The 14,938-nt window shown below is 35.9% G+C and overlaps 1 protein-coding gene across 5 annotated transcripts; it reads left to right on the plus strand.

Moving 5' to 3' along the window:
- Positions 1-733: 733 nt before the first annotated feature.
- LOC111800055 (cysteine protease ATG4-like) lies at positions 734-7,244 on the plus strand. 5 transcript variants are annotated; one of them, XR_002815959.1, is made up of 10 exons: positions 734-1,059; positions 1,201-1,394; positions 2,179-2,648; positions 2,753-2,838; positions 3,023-3,073; positions 3,174-3,553; positions 5,528-5,666; positions 5,801-5,865; positions 6,365-6,420; positions 6,555-6,590. XR_002815959.1 is itself a non-coding variant. In XM_023683638.1 (10 exons), the coding sequence occupies exons 3-10, from the start codon at positions 2,195-2,197 to the stop codon at positions 6,933-6,935; spliced, it is 1,446 nt and encodes a 481-aa protein (XP_023539406.1). In that variant the 5' UTR covers positions 734-1,059; positions 1,201-1,394; positions 2,179-2,194; the 3' UTR covers positions 6,936-7,244. The 5 variants fall into 5 exon arrangements, 4 of the variants coding, with proteins under 4 accessions (XP_023539406.1, XP_023539422.1, XP_023539414.1 ...); XM_023683638.1 differs by lacking the exon at positions 5,801-5,865 and adding an exon at positions 6,727-7,244 and having other exon boundaries at positions 6,555-6,625; XM_023683654.1 differs by lacking the exon at positions 5,801-5,865 and adding an exon at positions 6,727-6,935 and having other exon boundaries at positions 734-1,055; positions 6,555-6,625.
- The last annotated feature ends 7,694 nt before the right edge of the window (positions 7,245-14,938 follow it).

Here is a 14,938-nt window from a genome sequence, read left to right on the forward strand (position 1 = left end):
CGGAGGTCAGCGGAACCCCATAGTGTCATGCGCCTCATGAACACCCTCATCTGTGTGCTTTCGCACCTGTGCGCATTCGCGCTCATCATACGGTGCGCGTCCGCACTCATCATCTCTAGGGGAAGTAGCCCTATGCTTATGAACATACAATATGCATGAGGTCCCTCTAAATCCATCGTAATGTCTCTTCTGACACAACCCTCTAGTCTCATCTCTTGTTACTCTAGATAACACATACTCGTGGATATTTATATTAATATCATTTTCACGCTTTTAGGGTTGTGTCCTATGTCGATCTAACGACATGATGCAATATGACACTCATCATCATCTAGCATGCTCAATATGGAAAACATCATCATATTATAGTAAACATCATGCAATCATCATACTCATCATAATGCCACAAAGTGCGTCAAACATATCAAGTGTCATTCATCAAAATATGTAGTGGGGATGGTCTCACCCACGTGAAAGTAGACGGAACTATACTATGACGGAGTTAATAACGATAGGTCCTCAATTTCACATACTCCAAGAACAAAGTATGAAATTGTTTATAATAACCATTAGTAAACAATCATCCATTTGACACTTTTCTAAGCCATTTATAGAAAAAGTTGGAGCTTCACACCCTAATATATATATATATATATATATATATATATATATATATATATATATATATATCATTAAATAAAAGAAATTGTATTCAGTTTTGTTGGATCATGAGATAGCCCGCTGAGCAGCCCAAGTGATAGAGCCCAAACTCAGCTCAGCGACAACTCATTCCAACTCGAAGCTCACCTGAAAGGAAAGAGAGAGCTCCAAGAACCAATCCTTGTTCCCTCTTTGACGTCGATCGAACCCAGTTTTTATCTTCTTGGAACCTCATCGCCTACGCAATTACAATCAATTCTTGATCGCTCGCGGTTGAAGCCTCACAATTTTGTGAAATTGGGAGCCCATTATTTCCAATAGAATTCCAACTTTGATTGCTTCTTCCTCGGAGTCTCTCTCGCCGAATAGAGGATGCTGGATTTTAACGCCTTTGAGTAGGTTTGTTTTTTTTATGTATCTGATTGTTCTTGTTTCTGTGGCGAATCGGTCTTCCGTTCTTTGTTCTCTCGATTTCTCTCATGTTTTGGCTACTTGGGGTTTTCTTCATCTCTCTGATCACCGCCTCTTATTTTCTGCAAGTTCGAATGGGTTTGTTCGCTTTCAGTGGTCCGTTCATGACTTAATCTTGGAGTCAGCCCATCTTACCCTCGTAGCTCTACCAAATTCTCGCCATCTACTGTCTTGGCCAAGCCTTTGACAGGGATATCATGTTATCACTTGTCATAATTAACTTTGTCATGAGCACGCGACTTTGAAAACCAGAAATCATTGTGGTAAACTTGGAAAACGCTTTAACCAATCATGGTCTTGCTTAACGCATTCCATTCTGATTCTTCTTTTTGGTTTTGTCTATTTATATCTATTGAATGCCAGCTATCTTTATAAGATAACTCTTAATCGGCTTTCATCAAAATGGAAGTTGAGAGTTCAATAATAGTTTGTTTATGTTGATCGTCAAATATCTGTCAATGAGGGTTTGTTTTTGGTGAATCATTATGCTGTTTTTTTTTCTTAGTTGTTCGCCAGGTTTGATGCCTCAATTTGGACGAATATGTTTAAGATAATTTGTGATTATCCTGTCGGTCTTATTCTTTTGTTGGAGCTATTTTTGTCTTGTTAGGTCTTTAAAAAGTTCCAAAGCTACAAAGCCAAAATGGCTTGACACTCATGATTGATCGTTCATTTGAAGGGGAATGAAATGAAATACAATGTACTTTCATTTTTGTTTTCTTAGTCACTTGTTAGTACACACTTTATGAATGAATTCTGTAGTTTTTTCTCTTGCAACTTTTACCAGGTATGTAGATATAGGCATTAAATATATCATCCCTCGTCCTGCGTTTTCTTTTACGTGTTCTTTTGTAGTGTATTTTCATTCCATGTGCTTTCTCGAGGATCCTTATTTTCTTCTTTATTAGAAACTCGCCTTTTTTTTCCTATAAAAGGCTCGCCCTTTTATTTCTTCTTATCTCTATATTAACTTTGACTGGTGAATTTTTTTTGAAACTAACTTCATTCCTATTGGATGTATTCCCTTTGTCTCTCTTTGTTTACTAGGTAATGAAGGATTTTCATGGGAAGGGGGAAAGATCTAAATTCAACATGCTCTTCTAAAAGTGTAACTGATATTGTAGATAGAAGTCAGCAATCTATTTGTCCCACGTTAGGGTCTAGAAATCATATATCCTCCAAAGCCTCCTTATGGTCAGGCTTCTTTACATCTACTTTTTCAGTCTTTGAACATAACAAGGAGTCCTCTGTCAGTGAAAAGAAGGCAGTTCATTCTCGACACAATGTCTGGACAACTGTAAGAAGAGTTATGACCAGTGGCTCAATGAGGAGAATACAAGAGCGCATACTGGGTTCTCGCAGGAGTGGTGTTTATAGCTCTGGTGGTGATATATGGCTCCTCGGTGTGTGCCATAAAATTTCCCAAGATCAGGCTTCTGATGATGCAGTTACTAGTGACAGTGTAGCAGGATTTGAGCTAGACTTTTCATCTAGAATTCTGATGACATATCGTAAAGGTTTCAAGAAATATGCTTTCTTTTAGTTATACTTATGTCATAAGCTTGCATAATTTTTCCTGGACAACTTGCGGTTAACTTATATTTTTCCTCTCCATTTATAGGTTTTAATGATATTCAAGACTCAAAATACACCAGTGATGTAAATTGGGGTTGCATGCTTAGAAGCAGCCAAATGCTTGTTGCTCAGGTGTTCATACTTCATTTATTTTTGTGAGGTTTATGCTTTTCTTTTCATTGTTGTTCTCAATCTCAGTTCTGGTGTCTTATTTTTATTTATTTACTTGTAGTGACCTTGTTTATTTTGGTTTTGAGGTTTTCCATAAAGGTATTCTGTTGTTGTCTTCTTCTATTAATCTCCATATTATCTACAGGCATTACTTTTTCATAGATTAGGAAGATCTTGGAGAAAGACTTCACAGAAGGTATTGGCTGTATGGTGTGATGAGACTGGAAGATTTATTTGACATACTGGTTTATTTCCCAACAAATCTAGCAATAAACCTGATTGGCTTTAATTTGCAGCCACTGGACAAAGAATATGTTGAAATTTTGCACCTTTTTGGTGACTCGGAAACATCAGCATTTTCGATCCATAATCTTCTTCAGGCAGGAAGGCCCTATGACCTTGCTGCTGGGTCATGGGTGGGACCATATGCCATATGTAGGTCATGGGAGACTCTAGTCCGCTTAAAGAGGGAGACTCCTACTCCCCAAGACCAGCAACTTCCAATGGCTATTTACATTGTTTCTGGAGACGAAGATGGAGAGAGAGGTGGTGCTCCAGTTTTATGCATTGACGATGCGTCAAGACATTGTTTTCAGTTTTCTAAAGGCCAACTTGATTGGACTCCCATTCTGTTATTAGTTCCTTTGGTTCTTGGACTTGAAAAAATCAATCCAAGGTATGTTATAGTTGTTTACAGGCCTCGTTTTTGTTTTGTTTGTTCTTTTTTTAATACTTTGGGTACTCATTTTAATAACAATGAAATAGAATTCTTGTTCTAGATGTTGTGCTTTTAGAGGCTATAGTTTTTCCCTAGTTATTAGTTCTGCATCTCCATGCTAGCAGTTTCGTTGAAAATTGAAAGTTTTGGTAATAAGTTGTCAAATTTGAACCTATAGGTTTGGGAATTGTGGATGTATTGAGTTCTTTTAAGTCTAGCATTGCTTCATGATGGGAGGATTTGCAAGGAAGGGTGGGGAAGATTTTATGTCTATTATTAAATTGGATTTTGTGATAAGAAAGTTGGAAAAATGAAATGTGAAGATGTTTGTTGCTTATGGACACGAGGCTAAAACCCAAGATTTAGTGGGAAATGTAATTGTGATACCACGTTTATAGGAAATGTGGCTTTAACCAGACGAAAATCAACTGGTAAGCTTGTTAAATTGCTGAAGACGAGATATTCATTGCAGCATATCAATTTTGGTTATGTTTTTTGGCTTGCCTTCATTTTAAGATTGGATCTGAACAAAATTATGGCTACTGCCATTAATCTTTTGGGTAGGAAATTAAAGAAGGGGCAATTTTATACCCTGCTCTAAGCACATTGCCCCCAAGTATCTAGGTTCGTTCCCCCCCTTGGTAAAAACTGGAAATGGTGAAATACTTGACCTTTTGGGAGACCCTCGTGTTCAAAATGCAGCTGGAAATCCAAAAAATGGGGGAAAATTCTAATCGCTAAGAGAGGTCAATTCACCTTGGTGTTGTCAGTTTTTAATTGCCTTCCACTATTACTTGTATGTTTTTAAAGCACCTATCACTTGTAACAAAGGATCGGATGAAATTCAGGCTGTTTGGTATGATGGAATCATATAGGAAAAGGGATGGGAATGGGTAAAGAATTGCCATTCCCTTAATTGGAAATAGGTTTATAAAGGGGGACATGAGGCCCATACCCAAGGATTTTTTATGCATATAGAGAAGGGTGTTTTGCATCCCTCCAATTACATGTGAGTTCCCCATTTCCTCTTATGTCTTTTTTATTCTTTTCTCTTCCTTTTTATTTGTTGCTTTCTTTTAAACATATGCTGATTCTGATGGGAAATTTGGTCAAGCAAATTTATTGTGCCATTGAATGGGTCAAGTTAGGGCTGAGAACTTTTGCAGGGTCGATTGTTTCACCTGATGTTGAGGTGAATAGGGATTCATTATGAACTTGATACAATTGCTTTGATCTGTGATGGGCTCAATTGTCAATCTCTTCTATCTGTTGGTTGAGATTGTCGCTCTTCCTATCAGTATTGTTGGAGCCTAATCTCTCTTATTCTTGTGAAAAGACGTGTAGTTTGAGGACGACTGTCTGAAGCAATTTGAAAAGCAATTTAGCGCTGGATTAAGAAGCAGAATGAGAGATTTCCATTGGACATAACCCTTAGCGGTTTGACTCTCCTATTTCCATTATTCTCAAACAATTTTGTTTCAAAATATAAACAACGTGAATGCAATTTAGTGGATGATGTTATTTTCTAACTCGCAGCATAGCATCTCTCCCTGCATCAGGCAACTGCTCATTGCCTTTAAATCCGTGTTCATATCAACAAAAATTCTATTTATGTCCAATTTATAAGCCATGATAACAAAAACGTTGATGGTTATGCACTTCATGGTCCCTTGCCCTACCAGCCATGACCTGAGATTGCCAATTTCCGAACACCGTTTACCAAGTCTTAATAAAGGTCTTGAAATCTTTATTCATGTTATAAACTTCTATTGATTGTCATAAAGATGTATTTTGTGTGTTTGCTCGCTTGTTTGCTATAATATAGCAGGCTCGCTTGACTAATATGGGGACCTATATGTTATATTTGTAGTTTGACTAGTAGAAATTGGAGCTTAGAAATTTAAGCTCAACATATTTATGCAACTTCTGAAGGTACATCCCATCATTACGAGCAACATTTACCTTTCCCCAAAGTCTCGGGATCTTGGGGGGGAAAGCTGGTGCTTCAACATACATCGTGGGTGTTCAAGATGAAAATGCCTTTTACCTTGATCCACATGAGGTTCAGCAGGTACATTAATTTCTTTTGGACACCCTCTTTGAAGAATGTCTAAATTATCCTTGCGTTCTTATGTGTCTGATATGTGATATCAGTGTGGTGACACTAATAGAGAAATAATAAACTTGCAATATTCTGGTTTTTAGTGCTCCAGCTGGATGCTTTGTGAATCCGGAACAAGTCTACATACGTGTTAGAAACTTGAATTAAGGTCTGAAATGTTTTATAGTACCACTTAGAACTTGCAGGCGTTATGATCAATTGTAGCCATGTGGATTCAGCAAAGTAATGAATGTTACAATGTAGTACTTTTCTTAACTCTATTATCTGAACAAATGTCTCTCTCTAGGATAGATGTACTTTTTTGTAAATAAATCTTAGTTGGATAAAATGTTCAATCTCTCAATTATATATTTATTTGGTTTAGGATATACTCTATAGCCTTCGTCACGAACTATGGAATCGTGGAAAAATATGTTTTCATTATGATTATGGCTATGAATTTTGATTCTTTATTTGAGAATTGCAGTATGCATAAGAAAATTTTCACATATTAACTTTTGTTTAATCCCACCCATTGTGTTGTGATCTTCATTCTTCAAACAAGAGCACGTCTTTGTTCCTTATGCTTAATCTTTGTTGCACAATTTGCTTGTTCATATCAATTTGCTGTCGTAGGTAATGACTGTCTAGCAATGCTTACATTATAGGTAGTTAATATTGACAAGGATGACCTGGAGGCTGATACTTCCTCTTATCACTGCAAGTGAGTGTTTCCATCTCATAAATTTCTCATGGTTTACTGTTTTTTTTTTCTCTCTTGCCTTTCATTCTTCCTTTCATTCTTTCTTCTTTTTTTTTTTTGGTCTCTCATTTATATATCTATGTTGGTTTCTGTAGTGTCATCCGTCACATCCCGTTAGAATCAATAGATCCTTCTCTAGCAATCGGGTTTTATTGTCGCGACAAAGGTTTGCACACCACTCTAGCTGCATCATTGAGGATGGGAACTTGATTGAACCACATCATTTTGTAGAACTTAATCTTGGTTTCCTTTCTTTTCTGGTGCCAGATGATTTTGATGACTTCTGTTATCGGGCATCAAAGTTAGCAGGCGACTCATACGGAGCTCCATTATTTACAGTTGCTGAAACACATTCCTCAAATTCAGTGAGACACGGCAATGCATTGAATGATGGTAGTAGATTAGTAGTGGACAATGCCGATGTGCACGTGCCAGACGAAGGAGGGGCGCAGGAGGATGACTGGCAAATACTCTGATGAAAAAACAAAGAACACTTTGGGGAATCTGGGAGGAGTTGTTAGTCGATTCGTCCTGAATTTCAGCTTTAGACTTCGACGTTCCGTTGAGCTTTCTGGCTAATATGACTGAATAGATGGGAAGGGTATGCCTAATATGTCAATTGTTTTAGTTTATTTAGTGATACTTGTGCAGAATGCATTAAGCTAATTTAGGTTTTTATTTGTTGAATTTGTTTATTCTTGGTTCATTTTCGGATGAGGTTAGCCTACATTCGTGTGTATGTGTATAATAAGCAGGTTCAATTCCAATTCATAATGAATTATTAATGCTCTGATTACTTAGAAAACTAGGAAAATTATGTATAATGTCTTCTGTTTTTAGTTCATGAAACAGAAAGGCCTGGAAAGTTTGACCTTTTAGGGGTTGGTGGAAGGTTTTGCATTGCCTTCGGATATAAGATATTTGAGAAGAATCAGGCAACTGCACTTGCATGTGAATGCTATCAGAATTTCATGCAAGGTATTGACTTTAAACAATTTTATTGCATTAGTTAATCGTTTGTTTTTACCTACTTGTAATGGCTCTACTTTTTGTTTAAAATAAGGTCGTTGTGTGAAAAATTATTCTAAAACAATTCACTTTTGACATTGTCATGCACTTCCGCCTTCATGAAATTGATGTTTTGGACCTAATTTAACCTTTGAATGTCAGGTAACTTAACATTGATATGACTTTTGTGGTACCTACCATCTCATGAAAAATAGTCTTTGTAGTGTCTTTTCATGTGGTAACTTGGGCCTTTATCATAACCACACCCTATCACATTGCTCGCCAGAGCATTGTTATTCATTTGAGTTGTAGAGGCTATTTGGGAGTTACTTTCTTGAACATCTTGGTATTCCATTTAAGCTATTTCTCATAATGATTTATGGCTGACATAGTCGAGCTTCCTCTATTAGAGATATCTCATTGCTCATTCGAGCACATCAACCTCTCAAATGCTTCCTCTATTAATCGGTGTAATTTCGTGTGCCTTGGATTTAAACTAAGATTCAAAATTTGGATTGGCACTTGACGGCCTCGGCGTTGACCTGTTTGCTAGCCTCTAACACTTTCACCACTTAGTTTTTAAATCATGATATTTAGAAGCTCTATGTAACGACTCTGTTTTCTTACTAAAATAGAGCTGCTACAATATGCATGACTTATCATTTTTATGCTTAAACATTCATTTTAAATAGTTTATAAACGATGTCATGCACTTACACCTTAAAAATAAAATTTTTAAATCAAACCAACAACATTTAAGAAACGAAAAACAAACGAACTAACGAAAACTAGGAAATAAATAATGTTCTATACTAACCCTGACTAATAAGTAGAATAAAAATGTAGCTACCCTAGTACCAGTTCTATGGTCTCTAAGAATACTACATAGTTTGAGTATTGAGTATCTATGGTCTCTAAGAATACTACATAGTTTGAGTATTGAGTATTTTAAGAAAAACTCAGTAAGTGACACCATTATTGGGGTCTAGGAGTACAAGCACATGTAATATGGGGGACTTATCCTTTTATCATAGTATATCATGACCTTAGATAGCTTTTCCATCTAGGTAAGGTTGGATGTATACTATTTCTCTATATATGACCATTGCGTGTGAGAATGGGTCCACGAGGTGGGCTCGCACACCCCTTGAGCCTAACTTGTTAGAACAACACTCGCTAATGGGCTCTTTGTCGAACACCACGAGAGAAATGACCGTTAATACATCATGATAAATATAATGTCATTTAATACATCGTGATAAATATAATGTCATTTAATACATCATGGTAAATAAAATGTCATTTAATGCATCATGGTAAATATAATGTCATAAATCATATATCACATTGTATGCGTCTTTACACATCATAATGGAGAAGTATCTCAATACACGTGTCACAAAAAAAATGCACGAGGTCTCCATAGCTTATGGTCAACATAATATGTAATGCAAAACAAACCTCCAAATGTCTCTAACATGGCAAGTGTGTGAATTATGCTTACATAATTCTGGTGCATTTCAGATTACATAGTTTAGCTTCTATGACCTTTTCTATGGAGGTTTATGCATCATGGTATCTAAATTTGATCACTTTTATACATCATGACATGATCATATCATAACATGGTTTATCATGGCATAACATAGCTTGTCATGGTGTAACATGACATAACATGACATAATATAACATATCAGTACATAGCGTAGCGTATCATTATCCAACATAGCTTATCATAATTTAGAATTATACAATACAAGACTTATCATAGCATATCATATCTTTACGCCCTTTCCATAACTCATAAGGTGTTTCTGAAACACTCTTAGTAGGAACCATGTTCAAAATGTATGTAGCAGTCTTCACTGCATATCCCCAAAACGGATCGGGTAATTGAGCGAAACTCATCATAGACCGAACCATGTCTAATAGAGTTCTATTTCTCCTTTCTGATACACCATTTTGTTGAGGCATACCAGGGGCTGAGAGTTGAGACCTTATTCCATGTTCAATCATATAGTTCTGAAATCTTAAGTCCAAGTACTCTCCTCCTCGATCTGATCGAAGTGTTTTAATAGTTTTACCTAATAGATTCTCAACCTCAGTCTTATACTCTCTGAATTTTTTAAGAGCTTCGAACTTGTGACGCATTAGGTAAAGATAGCCATACCTTGAATAATCATCAATAAAACTAATGAAATATTCATACCCTCCTCGTGCTTTGACATTCATTGGACCACAGAGATCTGTATGCACGAGTTCTAAGGTTTCTTTGGCTCTATAACCTTTTTCGGAAAAAGATCGTTTAGTCATTTTACCCTCAAGACAAGACTCACATGGAGGTAAAGAGTTGTCTTCTAACTCATTTAGAAGTCCTCTTTTAACCAATCTCTCAATCCTATTGAGATTAATGTGGCCTAGTCTTAAGTGCCAAAGATAGGTATTAGGAGAAATCTTTTGTCGTTTATTTTGAGTTTCAGCTGTTTTAAACATCTCGGTATTTAAAATAGCTTTTGTTTCGCTCGGTTTTAACATATATAAGTTGTTTTCTAGTTTTGCAGAACAAATATGAATACCTCTTTTGCAAATGAACACTTCATTGATTTCAAAAGATACTTTATACAATTGTTCTAATAAACAAGAGATAGATATTAGATTTCTTTTCATTTCAGGAACAAAAAGTACATTATCTAATATAATGAATCTATCTCCAAAAAACAACTTTAAATTTCCTACTGATCTTGCTGAGACAACCTCTCCTGTTCCAACCCTGAGTGTTATCTCGCCGTCCGCAAGCATTCTCCAGGAGCTAGTTTCCTGGTAAAAAGAACAAATATGATTAGTCGCCCCTGAATCTAGTATCCAAGTTGAGTTGTCATACTCTACTAAACATATTTCTACAACGAGTAAATCATATTTACCTTGTTGTGTCTTTTCGGCTTTCTTCTCTGCAAGGTATTTTGGGCAGTTTCTCTTCCAGTGCCCGTTTTCGTTGCAATGGAAACATTTTCCTTTATCTACTTTTTGAACCTTGTTCTTGCGGTTAGTAGGAATCTTATTTTTCCCTTTTCCCTTCTTCTTCATCAAAACACTTTTAGAAGTTGAAGGTCCAGACTTATTTTTGGAGGACGATCCTCGTAGTAATTTCTTGGAGATAGCAACATTTGCTTCTCCTGTTTGTCCCTTGTTTGTTAAGAGGGACTGATAAGTCTGTAGCTCATTGAGAAGAGCAGTCAAGTTATATTCTATTTTGTTCATAACCACATTGGTGCGGAACTGGAAGAAGCTCTTCGGAAGAGACATCATGATAAAACTGACTTGACTCTTCTCATCAATGACAGCTTCATTTTCTTCTGCCACATTGAAATGGACCATCATGTCCAGGACATGTTCTCTAACTGAGGTCCCTTCTTTCATACGGCAGTTGTAAATGTATTTTATGGCTTCATGTCTAAGGGAGAAGGACGGTTGTCCAAACATCCCTTTTAGAGATTCCATAATCTCTTTAGCAGTACCCATAACATCATGTTTCTTAGCCAAAACATCAGATATGCTGGCTAGAATGTACACTCGGGCTTTGTCATTTGCCTTTATCCATCTGTCATAAACATCCCGAACTATTCGGTTTGCATTTGAGCTGGGGTTTGGAGGACACTCCTCAGTTAAAACAAACTTTAAATCATCAATGACCAGTATTGTGTTTAGGTTTGATTTCTAAGTTGTGTAATTGTCGCCGTTTAATTTCTCAGAAGCGAGTAATTGTACTATTGAGTTTGTCATGCTGTGATATAAAGAAAATTCTATTAGTGTTTTGACTTAATCCTGTTTAATCCAATCAGTTTTAGCAAATGTAATAATGTACCCAAATCATTATTAATTTGCAACGATACTTTAGTGAGTTAGAGCAACTGCTACCGAGGGGCAGTCAATCACTCATTCACTAAAACACTAATCCCAGAATAACTCTTGTTCCTATAGTATTCTTAGTTATCGCTGTTTTTGTCAAGAATATACCAACTCTTAGTATTTCTTCGTAAGTGTGACCCGCCATTTTCAAACCTCATAGATCGGTCCCGTCAATGCTATCGAATGAAAAAGCCAAGGTTGGGAACGGACCTAAGAAATCCTATCCATTTCTGGAGTTTGCGTTGTTTCGACTCCCATGTTACGATCCTTCGAATGGGTAGTTGCTCTAGGGCAACATGCAGGTGGAACATGGGAATCTCACGGTGCAACCTAGTGGTGGAGACCATAGGACGTATTTGATATACTTCCTTCTCCCACTTACTATAAATACTTTCTCTATTCACCTTGTTATTGACTCATGCAAATACCTTCCGAATGGAGGACGCTCCCAGGGCGACACGAGGCCGAGCATGAATCTCACTGTGTGAATTTTACAGAGAGCGTGAAGAGAAAACGATGTATCTTATACACCTTTTTCCTCCCACTAAGTATTTTAGATGGTTGGGTATACTCATTACTTAAGTATATTCCGGCTAATTAAATATAACTTAAGTCTAGGTGATTTTTCTAAATCTTACATCACTTAAGCATGCTCATAAAACTGGGCTAACTAAGCTCAAGTACTGGTCCGATCTCCAGGTAGTAGGTGTTCCGTAAACCGTCAACTTAAGTACCTTCAGCCTTAGACAAGATCGTGCCAGGTGAGCTTTCTCGTAACCGCAATTTTATAAGACATCGACCCCTTTTAACTGTTAAAATTGATCGTGCTCGGTTCTTAACCCTTAGTGAGCATGCACTTATCTTTATTATAGATTTTAACGTCTACCTCATTTTATGACGTTGAAAATAACCTATAACATGCTTTATATAACAATTTATATAATCATCCATTCCATGCAATAATATAACAATTTATATCTATCACTCATGGAACCCTAAGACATGCATACTATACATTATAACACTTATAACATACTTGGAATGCATGAAACATGCTTAGCCTATGGTGGGATTTTAAATCTATATGACATACTTTATGCATATACATTTTCTATTTAATTAAAACATACATTCATAATGCATAATTAATTAAACACACTAAAGTGGGTTGGTTTTGGCATTTTAAAGCAAGCAATTAACTAAATTATTACATTAATAACTAAAAATAACTTGAGCCGCTCCCGACGATCACGAACTGGACCAACCAACCCTTAAAAACGTTCAATCGGTCCCCAACGACAGAAAAAACACCCGAACCGCCTCTTCCATCCTCTTCGGTTCAGCTTGCTTATCTCTTCCATTTTCGATCAATTACAACCTAAAGTGGACTCTAATGACTTTATAAAAATTACAGACCTTTCTTCATTTATTAAAGCCCATACACCTTAGGCTTATTACAATAATTGTATCAAATGGAAGCATAAAAAAAATGCCAAAACCAAAACCATCCACTTTAGCAACCACAAATTTCATGCATGAAATGGTACCCACCATGATCAAATTAATGTAAATAAAGTGCCTAAAACTTGCTCTGATACCAATTGATGGTGTTAATATAACACATGCGGAAGCAATTTGGATCTTAGGCACTTTTAGAACATCAATTATTGTAAATGACTAGCATGTTCATAAGTATTAAAACTTAATGAGTTTAAATACTAACCTTTTGTAGTTCAAACTCCTTTTGCCTCACGAACCGATTTCGAACCACCACTAGTGTCTTCTCCACTATTCTCCGGCCTTAGAACGGGATTGTGGAATCCGGTGAGTGACTAAACTTGGGAGGGATTTTGTATACGTGAAAGAGAGTGCTTGTGAGAGGTTTTTCATCAAGATGAAGAATCCCTTCCAAGTATCATGATCACTCTATTTAAAGAGTCAAGTTTGCATGTTCATGCAAACTTGAGATCACCAAATCTTGACACTTAAAATTCCACTCAAATGTTTGAGATTATGTGGCAAGCATGCATGTTTGAGTTAACCAAATTTTGACACTCAAAATTCCACTCAAACTTGTGGGGTTTATTTGGCAAACATGCAAGTTTGGTTAAACCAAATTTTGACACCTCAAAATTCCACTAACATGATTTTTCCATTAGATGAAAGTCAACATTTTGACTTTCTTCATTTTAATTAGATGAAAGTCAACATTTTGACTTTCTTCATTTTAATTCAACAATTAATTTGAATAATGAATTTCAAATTAAAGTAACATTAAATAATTAATTAAACTATTTAATTAATATTTAATATTAATTCAAATGCCAATCCCAGTCAATTCCGACACATAATTGATTAAGATATTTAAATCTTATTTAAATATCTCAGATTCTCTCTTTTCGTTTATTTCGTAAATAAAATAAAATTGCGGTTAAATATATCGTATATATGTAACGCATATTCCCTAATTTGAATTCGAACACTTCGAACTCACTCGTCACACTGTTCTATGGTTTAGTCCGATATGAGCTAGCAGAGGGACCTAATGGACCTATAGATCATGGGCTCCAACGATTCAAGATTAACCGATTAAACTCATTAACCTGGTTAACCAACATTCGTTAACTACTAGGACACTCCACTATAGCCTAGTAGTTGCACTCCCCTCACTATAGATATATTTCTGTCCATTTGATATAACCATGATTAGTAAGTCGATCCTTCACAGGTTGTTCGTAACTAGAGCTGGGTCAATTTACCGTTTTACCCCTAAAGTTACTTCTTGTTCCTTATGTCTCACTGATCCTCTAATGAACAATTGGTTTGTGGTCCAACCAGTAAACCGAATCCCTCTCAGGTTAATGAACCAGGTTGTTAACCAACATTCGTTAACTACTACGACACTCCACTGAACCAGGTTGTTGACATCTTCACGAAAAGTGTTTCTCAACTTTTTTGAATTTTTCAGATCCAAGCTTCACGTTCGTTCAAATCCGACGCTCAGCTTGCGGTGGGGTGTTAAGGATATTTAGTAATAAATTATAATTTACCATATATATTATATTCGATATTTTATTATAAGGCAAATATCTGATATTTGTCTTATTACTATAGGTATCTTTCCATTTATTGTTATTTCCATTTATTACTTGTAATTTATTTGATTATAAATAAGATAACTTTCGTGATTAATCAAACATTCTCAATACTATATTTAAACTATTTACTTTTATTGTTTTTATATAATGGACAAGTTCAAGTTTGTGCTCGAGTTTGTCTTCTTGAAGTTTGTGCTCAAGTTTGTTAAGAAGATGAACTACTTGCTCTTTTACAAAAACTAAATTTTTAGATATTTTGTTGAATGATTATATATTGTGAAGGTAGATAATTTAATTATATGTAGGTAACCTTGGAATTGATTCATTACATATCCTTTACATATTTATAGGTGATAATATGAATGCAAAAGATGGTTTGATACTTTTAAACTAAAAGTTGATGGGTGGTAATTGTTTTAACCTTTTAGGTGATAACATCCCAACCTTAAACTCAATGGATTCTTGAA

This window comes from Cucurbita pepo, chromosome LG01 (assembly GCF_002806865.2).
Source record: "Cucurbita pepo subsp. pepo cultivar mu-cu-16 chromosome LG01, ASM280686v2, whole genome shotgun sequence".
NCBI classification, from domain to species: Eukaryota; Viridiplantae; Streptophyta; class Magnoliopsida; order Cucurbitales; family Cucurbitaceae; genus Cucurbita; species Cucurbita pepo.

What these genes read in the sequence shown, in the direction of transcription:
- LOC111800055 (XM_023683638.1), top strand. Translation starts at nt 2,195, where the DNA reads ATGGGAAGGGGGAAAGATCTAAATTCAACATGCTCTTCTAAAAGTGTA. An exon ending in ATCCACATGAGGTTCAGCAG is followed by an intron (nt 5,667 to 6,364) that starts GTACATTAATTT and finishes CTTACATTATAG; the next exon opens with GTAGTTAATATTGACAAGGA. An exon ending in GTTTTATTGTCGCGACAAAG is followed by an intron (nt 6,626 to 6,726) that starts GTTTGCACACCA and finishes TTCTGGTGCCAG; the next exon opens with ATGATTTTGATGACTTCTGT.